The following is a 12,871-nucleotide window of genomic DNA, read 5'->3' as shown; positions in this document are numbered from 1 at the left end:
TTCTAAAAAAAATAAAAAAATAATAGTAAAAATTATTTTTAATATTTAAAAATTCTTTTTAAAAAATAATTTATCCAAATGTAAAATAATTTTTTCAATTAAAAATTTATTTTAAAAGAGAGAAAGAAAATAAATATCTTTTTTCAAAAGTCAATTCAAACTGACGTTACATGTGCATCTAATCACGTAATGTCACGTTAACATCTTTATATATATTGAATGCATGAATTGTCATTTAAAAGAACGGATATAATTGGATAATTATGTAAAACTTTTTACATTATTTAATATATCAAAATTAAACTAAAAATTCTATTTGTATCTAAAATTAACCACTAAAATCAATCCCTATATAATTTATGTATTTTATAATATGATGCATATGATACAGATCAAGTACCCAACATATCCATGACACGGCCAAACATAACATACCCATGACACGGCCAAACATAACAACGCAGCCAAACCCACCCCTATCAGTGTGTAAAGTGGTTCTAGCACTAATCAAAAACCCAAGTCATCATCATTTCTCTCTGATCGATCGCATCTCTCACCACTTTCTTCTCTTCTCAATGTTGCACTTCACTTGGTTCATCACTTTCTTTTCTTTTTAGCGCTTTTAATTGTCTTCTAATTAACAGTGAGTTACTCTCATCAATTTCTTAATTTGTTCTGCTTCAATTCTCATTCTTCATTCCCTCTCTTTTATTTTTTTTATTCTAGAATTTTGATCTTTTGTTATTGTGTAATTTGTGGTAAAATTAAGAAAGCTCTGCTGTTTGTTCAACTAAAAGTCAGACTACAATGGAATCATCAGACTCTAATATTGAAGTTGTGAATAAAATTGATAAATTCTAATATTAATAAACTCTAATGTTGCATTTACATTGCAGAATCTGAGGAAAATCAAGGTAAAGTGTGGCTGCAATAGAAATTGGCATGGAACATCATAAACATCAATGTTGCAAATAGTAATTTGAATTCTACATATGGAAGTTAGTTGCAGTATGTTTTTTCAACAAATCATGTAATCTATGAAAGCTTTTAAAATAAGCTAAACTAAAGGTACACCTAGTTTTCACATTGTTGAATTTAGCTAGTGTGAGTATTCTATGTGCTAATATGGATTAAAAAATGTGTAGGAGCATCGCAAGATTGAAGTGGAGGAGGAAGATGGTGAGTTGCCCAAGGTTGGCTTTGAGGAATCACAAGTACAAATAATTTTGCATAACTTTCGCATTGAAACACAACAATTCAATTTCATTAAATCATTTTGTGTGGTAGCTAGCCCATAGCATCAAACCATGTTAGACAACAAGATAAGTTAGAACACAACAATACAAAGAAGAAAAAAAATACAACACTTAGTTTTGATGCATGTAACTAGATATATGATTTTTCTCTGTTCAAGAATAGGTTTGTTTAAATCTATAGTTTTTCCTATTGAAATAAACAGAGAGGAGGAGTGCTAGAGGGCTAGCAGATTTTGTGATTTGTAGCCATCAATTAGTCATTATTATTATTTTTAATGGTGTGAGATTACATCTAATGATGTGGGATTAATCATTTGCTGACTAGATTTTAATAAAAGTGCTGACCAAGGTTGATTGTATTAGATGGTTGACATCTATTTACATCTAATGATGTGGGATTTTAATCATTTGCATCTATTGATTGTATTAGATGGTTGACTTTTCAAGGTTGCGCTTATAGAGGCCATGATGAAAGCTCGAGTTCAGATAACCGAGGTAACTTTATTGAATTGTTAAAGTTTTTGGGTTCTTACAATAGTAGTGTTCAAAAGCTTGTTTTGGAAAATGCTCCTAGATTTGCTAAATATACTTCAAGTGATGTTCAGAAAGAAATTCTACATGTTCTTGCTACAACGGTAAGAAACTCAATTAGAAAGGATATTGGAGATGCCAAATTTTGTATTATCATTGATGAAGCTCGTGATGAATCTAAAAAAGAGCGAATGGCTATTGTTTTGGGATTTGTTGATGTGGATGGTTTTGTTCGTGAATGCTTCTTTGATCTTGTACATGTTAGTCATACTAGTGCCTTGACTTTGAAAAAAGAGTTGGTGTCTGTGCTTTCTATTTATAATCTCCAAATTGAAAATATTCGAGGTCAGGGGTATGATGATGCTAGCAATATGAGAGGGGAATGGAATGGTTCACAAGCTTTATTTCTCAATGATTGCCGACAAGCGTATTATGTCCATTGTTTTGCTCATAGATTGCAATTAGCACTGGTGGCTGCTTCAAGGGAAATACTTCAAATTCATGAGTTTTTCACACAATTGACTGCTATTGTCAATATTGTTGGTGCATCTTGCAAACGACATGATCTACTACAAGAAGCTCAAGAAATTGAAAATGCAAAATTGGTTACCAATGATATGCTAGAAACAGGTTAAGGTGCAAATAAAATGGGCACTTTACAAAGAGTTGGAGATACAAGATGGAGTTCTCACTTTTATTCTGTTTATAGCTTGATAAGAATGTTTGCAGCTACTCATACCGTTCTTAATAACATTATTGATGATGGTACAACTTCTGCTCAAAGAGGTGAGGCTTATGGTGTCAACAAAGTGCTATCCTCGTTTGAATTTGTTTTTTCGTTACATTTGATGAAGAAAATTATGGGGATTGCTAATATTTTGTGCCAAGAATTACAACAAAAATTTCAAGATATTTTGAATGTAATGCATGTTGTTTCCACATCAAAACTACTTCTTCAAAAATTGAGGGATAATGGTTGATGCAATTTACTTGAGATTGTTAAGAAGTTGTGAGAAATATGAAATTGATATCCCTGGTATGAGTACACAATACACGGTTGGAAGAGGTCAATCTCGTTAACCAAAAATAACAATCGAGCATTATTATAATATTTATGCTAGTACTGACAGCAAAAATAATACTATATTTTTTTTTCATTTTTGCTATCGTTGCCGGCAAAAATGAAAAAAAAATCTCTCCCATTTTTTTTATTACTACGAGTAAAAATAGGCAAAAAAGAGAGGAGAGAGAAAATTATTATCATCCCCCACTCCTTGTTTGCACGTAAAGTATTTTCTCTCTCCTCTCTCTTTTTTGTCCATTTTTGTTGAAAGTAATAGAGAAAATAGGCAAAAAAAATTAGTGTCATTTTTGCTATTAACACTAGTGTAAACATTGTAATTTTCATTTTCTCTTTTTTGTCGACAAAAACACAATTAAATATTCAAAACGGTAACGATTTATTTGAATAAATAAGTAATTTATTTTATTTAAATAAAAAAGTGTAATGTTACATAAGATTCATATCCAATTTAAATTTTGAATGTAAAAAAAGAATCATTATAAAAAAATTAGTTTTAACGACAAACTTTTAGTGACAATAATATAATAGTCATTATTTTATTTATTTAAGTTATGTTTTAGTGGCAATTATATATTTGCCATTAATATTATATATTTTAGTGGCCATAATACTATTGCCGCTTGATGACATACCATCATGTCATATTTTTTTATACTTTTTCATACAAGAAATTGATTATTAGTGCTTAAATATTGAATGCTTTTGTGCTTAAATGATATATTTCTTTGATCTTTTGATTTTATAAATTTTGTAGGAAATAATAGAAAAAGAAGCAATAAAAGCACTAAAAGAAGAATCACACCCCCAAGGTGACAAAAGAGTTGGAAACAAACTCAAAGAGGCTTCTGAGTTAAGCAAAGAGGATTTGTAACCCTGACCTCTTCACACTCCAACAAGAATAACTTGAGCTACAAAACTCCAAATGAGGTGATTTTAGTGGCATTGGAAAGTAGGAATCTAGAGCTTTCCAAGCATATATGACACTGCATGGTGGACACTAAATCTGAGGGAGAAAACTTACCCCAAAAGTGCAAAGATGAACATAGTATCAACCTACAGTAAGGCCAGCTGACCTCTTCACCTTCCAAGGAGGATAACTTGAGTTTGTGTGGAAATCTAATTTTCACCCATCAAGTTTTTGGCGCCGTTGTCGGGGATTGATATAGATCGACAATGATTAAGTGGGTGAGAGGTCTAGATTAAGCATTTTCTTTGTTTTTGTTCTTTTAATTTTCTATTCTGAGTTGACATCAAGGTGTTTGTGTTTTTGCCTCACTAAGCAAATCTTACATGAGATATGAATTTAAGTTTTCTTTGGTGGTGTGTTTTACAAAATTCAAATGGAGTTCAACTCATCTTTTGATCAAACAAATTTCATGGGATATTGCCCACCATCACAATGTAATTCAAGTCATTATCTTAATGGTGGATGGGAATATCACCAAGAAATCACATATTCTGAGCAACCCAATCAATTGGGATATGCTTCAGAGCCACAAATTGATCAAACAAATCACAGGAGATATTGTCCAGAACCACAAAATGTTTTATTTCATTATTCTCATGGTGTCTAGGCATATCAACAAGAGTGTGAACAATCAAGTGAAAGGAATTTTCTCCCAGAGCCACAAAGTGAATCATACTGTTATGACATTGACACAAACTATGGCTGGGAAGGAAATTCTAATGCTCCATATGATATTCAGCAAGAGACATCATCTCTTGATTATGCTTTCAATAAATTCATGCAAGATTGTCCCCCAATGCAACAAGATGATCCATACTGTGATGAATTCCACAATTCTTCAAGTTGTGATTGGGAGGATCAAAATCAGAGAGTACTCAATGTGTCATACTCCATTAATCAAGAGCCATCATCACTTGAGTAAACCTTTAATTCCTTCATGCTAAATTGTCCAACCTCACCTCCCAGTTTTTCACGTGAAAATTTTTCATCACTTGATTTTGCCTCGACACAAAATTTTCTCCAAGATCCATACAACTCACCTCACCAACCACAAGATTCATTTCACTACACAGAAGACTCATTTTAACATTCATAAGATTCATTCCACAACCCACAAGATTCATTCCATACCACTCAAAACAACCTCACCACCACATCCATATCCACAAAATTTCTCTTAACCTTCATCTTTTGAGCTAGTAGTTGAGGATCTCCTTCAAAAGTCCAGAGAATTATTGGAAAGACAAGAACAATCCTGGAGAGAACAAGAAATTATTCTTCAAAAGATGGATGAGCACTTGGAGAAAATAAGGAAACACTCAGAACTGCTAAGCAAGAAAGATGAAGACCAATTGGTGGATGTAAAGGAGGAAGTAGAAGAGTAAGATGAAGAGGCCTCTATGTCAAGTGAATTTTCAGTCAAGAAGGAAGAGGTGGTGGAAGTATTTGAACCTGAACTTGCATATCCACAGAAGCCACTTGAGTTTCAAGATGAAGAGGCATTTGTGTCAAGTGAATTTTCAGTGAAGAAGGAAGAGGTGGTGGAAGTATTTGAACCTGAACTTGCATATCCACAGAAGCCACTTGAGATGACAAGGGAACATGAAAACTCACAACTCTCACAAACTTCCCTGAACCAAAATGTCTCAGCACTTGAATCCATGATTGAAAGATATGAAGAGGAGATGAAGAAATCTTGGAAAGATCAACAAACCTCCTCCATGAAAGAGCTATTAAGTCAAATGTTGAGTGCAAAGGAAGGAGTGGAGGAACAAGAAAGTGAGGAAGACAATCAAGGAAGTCCATACTCAAGTTGCATAGAAGAATGGCTCATCGAACCACCAATTCAAAAGGCTTTTGATGAAGAGAAAGCTCCAAAAATCACACAACCACCAAGCCTTGATATCCAAGAAGTGAAGGCAACTAACAAGAGCCCCGATCCTACCCCTAATTCAGCGAGCAAGCTCAATCAAGCATCCTACCAAAGGAAGCTTGCTGAGAGAAAACCAAAACAGGGGACAATAGCTGAATCTTCTCCCCCCTTGAGGTCATTCCTCTTAACAAACTGGAAGAAGAGGAAGAAAGTGAAGAACAACATGTCAAGCTAATGACACTAAAAGAGCGCTTGTTGGGAGGCAACCCAACCATAGGTAACATTTCATTTCTTTGCTCTGATTACTTTCCCTGTCTGCTTTGTTTAATTTCAATAAACTGGCATATGATTACATTCTAAGTTTGGTGTTGCCCTGCAACAATTTGTTTTCAATCCTTCTGGATGATTGCATCAAATCAAAAATGAAAGTGTCAAACTAAGATTCTAAGTTTGGAGTGCCACTTATTTTCTATGCAATTTATTCAGCAACACCACTTGTCTGCATAATCATAATGCCTTTGCAGTGTTATCTTTCTTTTAGTTAGACAATTTTAGTTTTCTCTTTGTTTTAGTCATTTTCCTGTTTTTAATGCTTTCTTTTATTAACTGTTTTTGTTAATACCTCACCAAGAATTCCCTATTCATAACAGATTCTTTGCTTGGTGATTGTATTTAACAGATAACAGTTCCCTTTGTTTAGTTTTAGTTCAAATAAATTGACATATGGTTGCATTCTAAGTTTGATGTTGCTATGCAACACAAATTTATGTTTAATCCATACTGGATACTTGCATCAACTCCAAGTGAAAGTGTCACACTAAGTTTGGTGTGCCACTTATATTTTTAAGCAATGTATCATGCACACCCTCTTATGTTTGTAATCACAATGTCTCTGTTTCCTGTGCCTTGATGATTATTTTGCTTGCTTAAACACATGTACTACTAACATTTTATTGGGTGAGACACTCATGATCCATCTTAGCCCCATCACCACTGTTCTAATTGTTGCTTGAGGATGAGCAAGCATTCTGAGTTTGGTATGGGAGGAAGAAGAATAGGAGGAAAAGGACAACAACAAGGAAGATGAACTACAAGGTGGTAACGCTCCTTTCTCCTCCTACTTACTTCCAGCACTGTAAATTTCATGATTGTCTTTATCTTCTCTGTATGCATGTGTGGTATGAATAAGCATAGCCTGAATTTTGAATTGTAACATGTTGCTATGACATTATGACTACCATCTTGAATTTTGTGAGTTCAAAAGCAATAAAGCATCATGATCATAAACAAACAAGGTCATTAAAGAAGAATTCAGCATAAGCATACAAGTTTTGGAAGGCTAGTATGATTAATTGTTGCTTGGTGCACGAAATTGTGATCATCAATGGCGCTAACAACTTGGTACGCACAATTGTAATCTCAACTCTTTGTCACAACTTTGCACAACTGACCAGCAAGTGCACTGGGTCGTCCAAGTAATAAACCTTACGTGAGTAAGGGTCGATCCCACGGAGATTGTCGGCTTGAAGCAAGCTATGGTCACCTTGTAAATCTCAGTCAGGCGGATTCAAATGGATATAGAGTTTTAATAATTAAAAGATAAATAAAACATAGATTAGGATAGAGATACTTATGTAATTCATTGGTGAGAATTTCAGATAAGCATATAGAGATGCTTTCGTTCCTCTGAAACTCTGCTTTCTTGCTGTCTTTATCCAATCATTCCTACTCCTTTCCATGGCAAGCTTTATGTAGGGCATCACCGTTGTCAATGTCTACATCTCATCCTCTCTGTGAAAATGGTCCAATGCGCTGTCACTGCATGGCTAATCATATGTCGGTTCTCGATCATACTGGAATAGGATTTACTATCCTTTTGCATCTGTCACTATGCCCAGCACTCGCGAGTTTGAAGCTCGTCACAGCCATCCCTTCCCAGATCCTACTCGGAATACCACAGACAAGGTTTAGACTTTCCGGATTTACAGAATGGCCATCCATGGGTTCTAAATTATACCACGAAGATTCTAATATCTCGGACTCGGTCCTCCGTATTAGATATCTAAGAGATACTCATTCTAGCTTGTTTGCATGTAGAACGGAAGTGTTTGTCAAGCACGCGTTCATGGGTGAGAATGATGATGAGCGTCACATAATCATCACATTCATCATGTTCTTGGGTGCGAATGGATATCTTAGAGAAGGAATAAGCTTGAATTGAATAGAAAAACAGTAGTACTTTGTATTAATTCATGAGGAACAGCAGAGCTCCACACCTTAATCTATGGTGTGTAGAAACTCTACCGTTTGAAAATACATAAGTGATAATGGTCCAGGCATGGCCGAATAGCCAGCCCCCATGAAAGTCTAAGATAGCATAAAAACTAATGAAAGATAGTAAAAAGTCCTATTTATACTAAACTAGTTACTAGGGTTTACAAAAATGAGTAAATGATGCAGAAATCCTCTTTGGGGGCCCACTTGGTGTGTGCTTGGGCTGAGCATTGAGCTTTACACGTGTAGAGGTCATTCTTGGAGTTGAACGCCAGTTTGTAACTTGTTTCTGGCGTTTAACTCCACTTTGCAACCTGTTTCTGGCGTTTAACTCCAGAATGTAGCATGGAACTGGCGTTCAACGCCAGTTTGTGTCCTCTAAACTCGGGCAAAGTATGAACTATTATATATTTCTGGAAAACCCTGGATGTCTACTTTCCAACGCAATTGAGAGCACGCCATTTGGAGTTCTGTAGCTCCAGAAAATCCACTTTGAGTGCAGGAAGGTCAGAATCCAACAGCATCTACAGTCCTTCTTCAACCTCTGAATCTGATTTTTGCTCAAGTCCCTCAATTTCAGCCAGAAATTACCTGAAATCACAAAAAAATACACAAACTCATAGTAAAGTCCAGAATTGTGATTTTTATTTAAAAACTAATAAAAATATACTAAAAACTAACTAAATTATACTGAAAACTATGTAAAAACAATGTCAAAAAGCGTATAAATTATCCGCTCATCACAACACCAAACTTAAATTGCTGCTTGTCCCCAAGCAACTGAAAGTCAAATAGGATAAATAGAAGAGAATATACTATAAATTCCAAAATATCAATGAAACATAGCTCTAATCAGATGAGCGAGACTTGTAGCTTTTTGCCTCTTGAATAGTTTTGGCATCTCACTTTATCTATTGAAGTTCAGAATGATTGGTATCTATAGGAACTCAGAGTTTAGATAGTGTTATTAATTCTCCTAGTTCAGTATGTTGATTCTTGAACACAGCTACTTTATGAGTCTTGGCCGTGGCCCTAAGCACTTTGTTTTCCAGTATTACCACCGGATACATAAATGCCACAGACACATAACTGGGTGAACCTTTTCAGATTGTGACTCAGCTTTACTAAAGTCCCCAATTAGAGGTGTCTAGGGTTCTTAAGCACTCTCTTTTTTTTTTTGCTTTGGACCTTGACTTTAACCGCTCAGTCTCAAGTTTTCACTTGACACCTTCACGCCACAAGCACATGGTTAGGGACAGCTTGGTTTAGCCGCTTAGGCCAGGATTTTATTCCTTTAGGCCCTCCTATCCACTGATACTCAAAGCCTTGGATCCTTTTTTATTACCCTTGCCTTTTGGTTTTAAGGGCTATTGGCTTTTTGCTCTGGCCTTTTGGTTTAAAGAGCTTTTGGCTTTTTCTGCTTGCTTTTTCTTTCTCTTTCTCTTTTTTCGCCATTTTTTTTTCTGCAAGCTTTTGTATTCACTGCTTTTTCTTGCTTCAAGAATCATTTTTATGATTTTTCAGATTATCAAATAACATGTCTCCTTTTTCCTTATTCTTCAAGAGCCAACATATTTAACATTCATAAACATCAACTTCAAAAGACATATGCACTGTTCAAGCATTCATTCAGAAAACAAAAACTATTGTCACTACATCAAAATAATTAAACTAGTTTCAAGGATGAATTCGAAACCATGTACTTCTTGTTCTTTTGTAATTAAAACATTTTTCATTCGATGATGGATTTATATTCATAACTTTAAGGCATAGACACTTAGACACTAATGATCATGTAATAAGACACAAATATAAATAAACATAAAGCTCAGAAATCGAAAAACAGGAAAATAAATAAACAAGGAGATTAAGGAATGAGTCCACCTTAGTGAGGGTGGCGTCTTCCCCTTCTTGAAGAACCAATGGTGCTCTTGAGCTCCTCTATGTCTCTTCCTTGTCTTTTTTGCTCCTCCCTCATAGCTCTTTGATCTTCTCTAATTTCATGGAGGATGATGGAGTGCTCTTGGTGATCCACCCTTAGTTGTCCCATGTTGGAACTTAATTCTCCTAGGGAAATGTTGATTTGTTCCCAATAGTTTTATGGAGGGAAGTGCATCCCTTGAGGCATCTCAGGAATTTCATGGTGAGGAATCTCCTTATGCTCATGTTGAGGTCCATGATCTCTTGTTTGCTCTATCATTTTCTTAGTGATGGGCTTATCCTCTTCAATGAGGATATCTCCCTCTATGTCAATTCCAGCTGAATTTTAGAGGTGGCATATGAGGTGAGGAAAGGCTAACCTTGCCCAAGTGGAGGACTTGTCAGCCACCTTGTAGAGTTCTTGAGGTATAATCTCATGAACTTCCACCTCTTCTCTAATCATGATACTATGGATCATGATGGCCCGGTCTATAGCAACTTCAGACCGGTTACTAGTAGGAATGATTGAGCGTTGAATGAACTCTAGCCATCCCCTAGCCACTGGTTTGAGGTCAAGCCTTCTTAGTTGAACCGGCTTGCCTCTTGAGTCAATTTTCCATTGAGCTCCTTCCTCACATATGTCTATGAGGACTTGGTCCAACCTTTGATCAAAGTTGACCCTTCTTGTGTAGGGGCGTGCATTTTCTTCCATCATTGGCAAGTTGAACGCCAGCCTTACATTTTCCGGACTGAAATCTAAGTATTTTCCCCAAACCATAGTAAGCCAATGCTTTGGATTTGGGTTCACACTTTGATCATGGTTCCTTGTGATCCATGTGTTTGCATAGAACTCTTGAACCATTAGGATCCCGACTTGTTGAATGGGGTTGGTGAGAACTTTCCAACCTTTTCTTTGAATCTCAAGTCGGATCTCCGGATACTCATTCCTTTTGAGCTTGAAAGAAACCTCAGGGATCACTTTCTTCTTAGCCACAACTTCATAGAAGTGGTCTTGATGGACCTTTGAGATGAATCTCTCCATCTCCCATGACTCAGAGGTGGAAGCAATTGCCTTTCCTTTTCTCTTTCTAGAGGTTTCTCTGGCCTTAGGTGCCATAAATGGTTATGGAAAAACAAAAAGCAATGCTTTTACCACACCAAACTTAAAATGTTTGCTTGTCCCCGAGCAAAAGAAGAAAGAAAGAAGTAGAAGAAGAAGAGAAATGGAGGAGAGGAAGAGATAGTAGGTTTCGGCCAAGTGGAAGAAGAGAGGGTTGTGTTGTGTGAAATAGAAGAAAGAATGAGGGGTTTATATAGAAGTGGGGAGGGTTTTAGGGTTCGGCCATTTAGGGTTAGGTTTGGTAGGGAAAATATTTTGAATTTGAAGGTAGGTGGGGTTTATGGGGAAGAGAAGATGGATGTGAGTGGTGAGGGGGTGATGGGAAAGAGGGATTGAAGTGATTGGTGAAGGGCATTTGGGGAAAAGAGTTATGAAAAGGTGTGAATAGGAGAGAATAGGGTTACGTGGGGATCCTGTGGGGTCCACAGATCCTGAGGTGTCAAGGATTTTTAATCCCTGTACCCTTTAGACGTGAAAAACGCCCTATACATGCAATCTTGGCGTTTAACGCCAGACTGCTGCCTGTTTCTGGCGCTAAACGCCACTTCCATGCTCTGTTCTAGCGTTTAACGCCAGGTAGATGCTTGTTTCTAGTGTTAAACACTAGCTTGGTGCCTGTTTCTGGTGTTAAACACCAGACAGATGCTTGTTTCTGGCGTTTAAACTCCAGACTGTTCTCCTCTAGGGTGTGCTATTTTTCATTCTATTTTTCACTCTGTTTTTGATTTTTCAGTAGTTTTTGTGACTTCACATGATCATGAACCTAAAGAAAACATAAAATAACACTAGAAAATAAATAAATATAATTAGATAACATTGGGTTACCTCCCAACAAGTGCTTCTTTAATGTCAATAGCTTGACAGTGAGCTCTCATGGAGCCTCACAGATGTTCAGAGCATTGTTGGAACTTCCCAACACCAAACTTAGAGTTTGAATGTGGGGGTTCAACACCAAACTTAGAGTTTGGTTGTGGCCTCCCAACATCAAACTTAGAGTTTGACTATGGGGGCTTTGATTGACTTTGCAGTGAGAGAAGCTTTTCATGCTTCCTCTCCATGGTTACAGAAGAAGATTCTTGAGTTTGAAACACAAGGTTGTCCTCATTCAGTTGAAGGACTAACTCTCCTCTGTCCACATCAATAACAGCTCTTGCTGTGGCTAGGAAAGGTCTTCCAAGGATGATGGATTCATCCTCATCCTTCCCAGTAGAAGAATACTCATCAGAGCTCATGAATGGCATAAGGAGGTTTAATGGAATCTCTATGGTCTCTAGATGAATCTCAGATTCCTTTGGTTCCTCAGAGGGAAACTCCTTATTGATCACTGGACGTCCCAGGAGGTCTTCCTCACTGGGATTCACGTCTTCTCTCTCCCTTTTAGGTTCGGCCATGATGGTTAAATCAATGGCCTTGCACTCTCTTTTTGGATTCTCTTCTGTATTGCTTGGGAGAGTACTAGGAGGAGTTTCAGTGACTCTTTTACTCAGCTGGCCCAGTTGTGCCTCCAAATTTCTAATGGAGGACCTTGTGTCATTCATGAAACTTAAAGTGGCCTTAGATAGATCAGAGACTATATTTGCCAAGCTAGATGGATTCTGCTCAGAACTCTCTGTCTTTTGCTGAGTGGATGATAAAAAAGGTTTGCTATTGCTAAACCTGTTTCTTCCACCATTGTTAAAGCCTTGTTGAGGCTTTTGTTGATCCTTCCATGAGAGATTTGGGTGATTTCTCCATGAGGGATTATAGGTGTTTTCATAGGGTTCATCCATGTAATTCACTTCTGCTATTGCAGGGTTCTCAGGATCATAAGCTTCTTCTTCAGAAGATGCCTCTTTAGTACTGTTGG

The 12,871-nt window shown here is 36.6% G+C and overlaps 1 protein-coding gene across 1 annotated transcript; it reads left to right on the top strand.

Annotated features, from left to right (window-relative positions):
- On the top strand, positions 808 to 2,819 carry LOC110268417 (zinc finger MYM-type protein 1-like). Its single transcript, XM_021114556.1, has 4 exons — positions 808 to 837; positions 897 to 914; positions 1,146 to 1,179; positions 1,704 to 2,819. The coding sequence occupies exons 1-4, from the start codon at positions 808 to 810 to the stop codon at positions 2,420 to 2,422; spliced, it is 801 nt and encodes a 266-aa protein (XP_020970215.1). The 3' UTR covers positions 2,423 to 2,819.

Source organism: Arachis ipaensis, chromosome B10 (assembly GCF_000816755.2).
Source record: "Arachis ipaensis cultivar K30076 chromosome B10, Araip1.1, whole genome shotgun sequence".
Taxonomy (NCBI): Eukaryota; Viridiplantae; Streptophyta; class Magnoliopsida; order Fabales; family Fabaceae; genus Arachis; species Arachis ipaensis.
The sequence above is the reverse complement of the archived record's forward strand: the minus strand, read 5'-3'. Positions and strand labels throughout refer to the sequence as shown.

Bases quoted from the DNA above. Each gene is read 5' to 3' on its own strand.
- LOC110268417 (XM_021114556.1), top strand. From the start codon at position 808: ATGGAATCATCAGACTCTAATATTGAAGTT. The intron at 1,180-1,703 runs GTGAGTTGCCCA...TGACTTTTCAAG, and splicing joins TGAAGTGGAGGAGGAAGATG to GTTGCGCTTATAGAGGCCAT.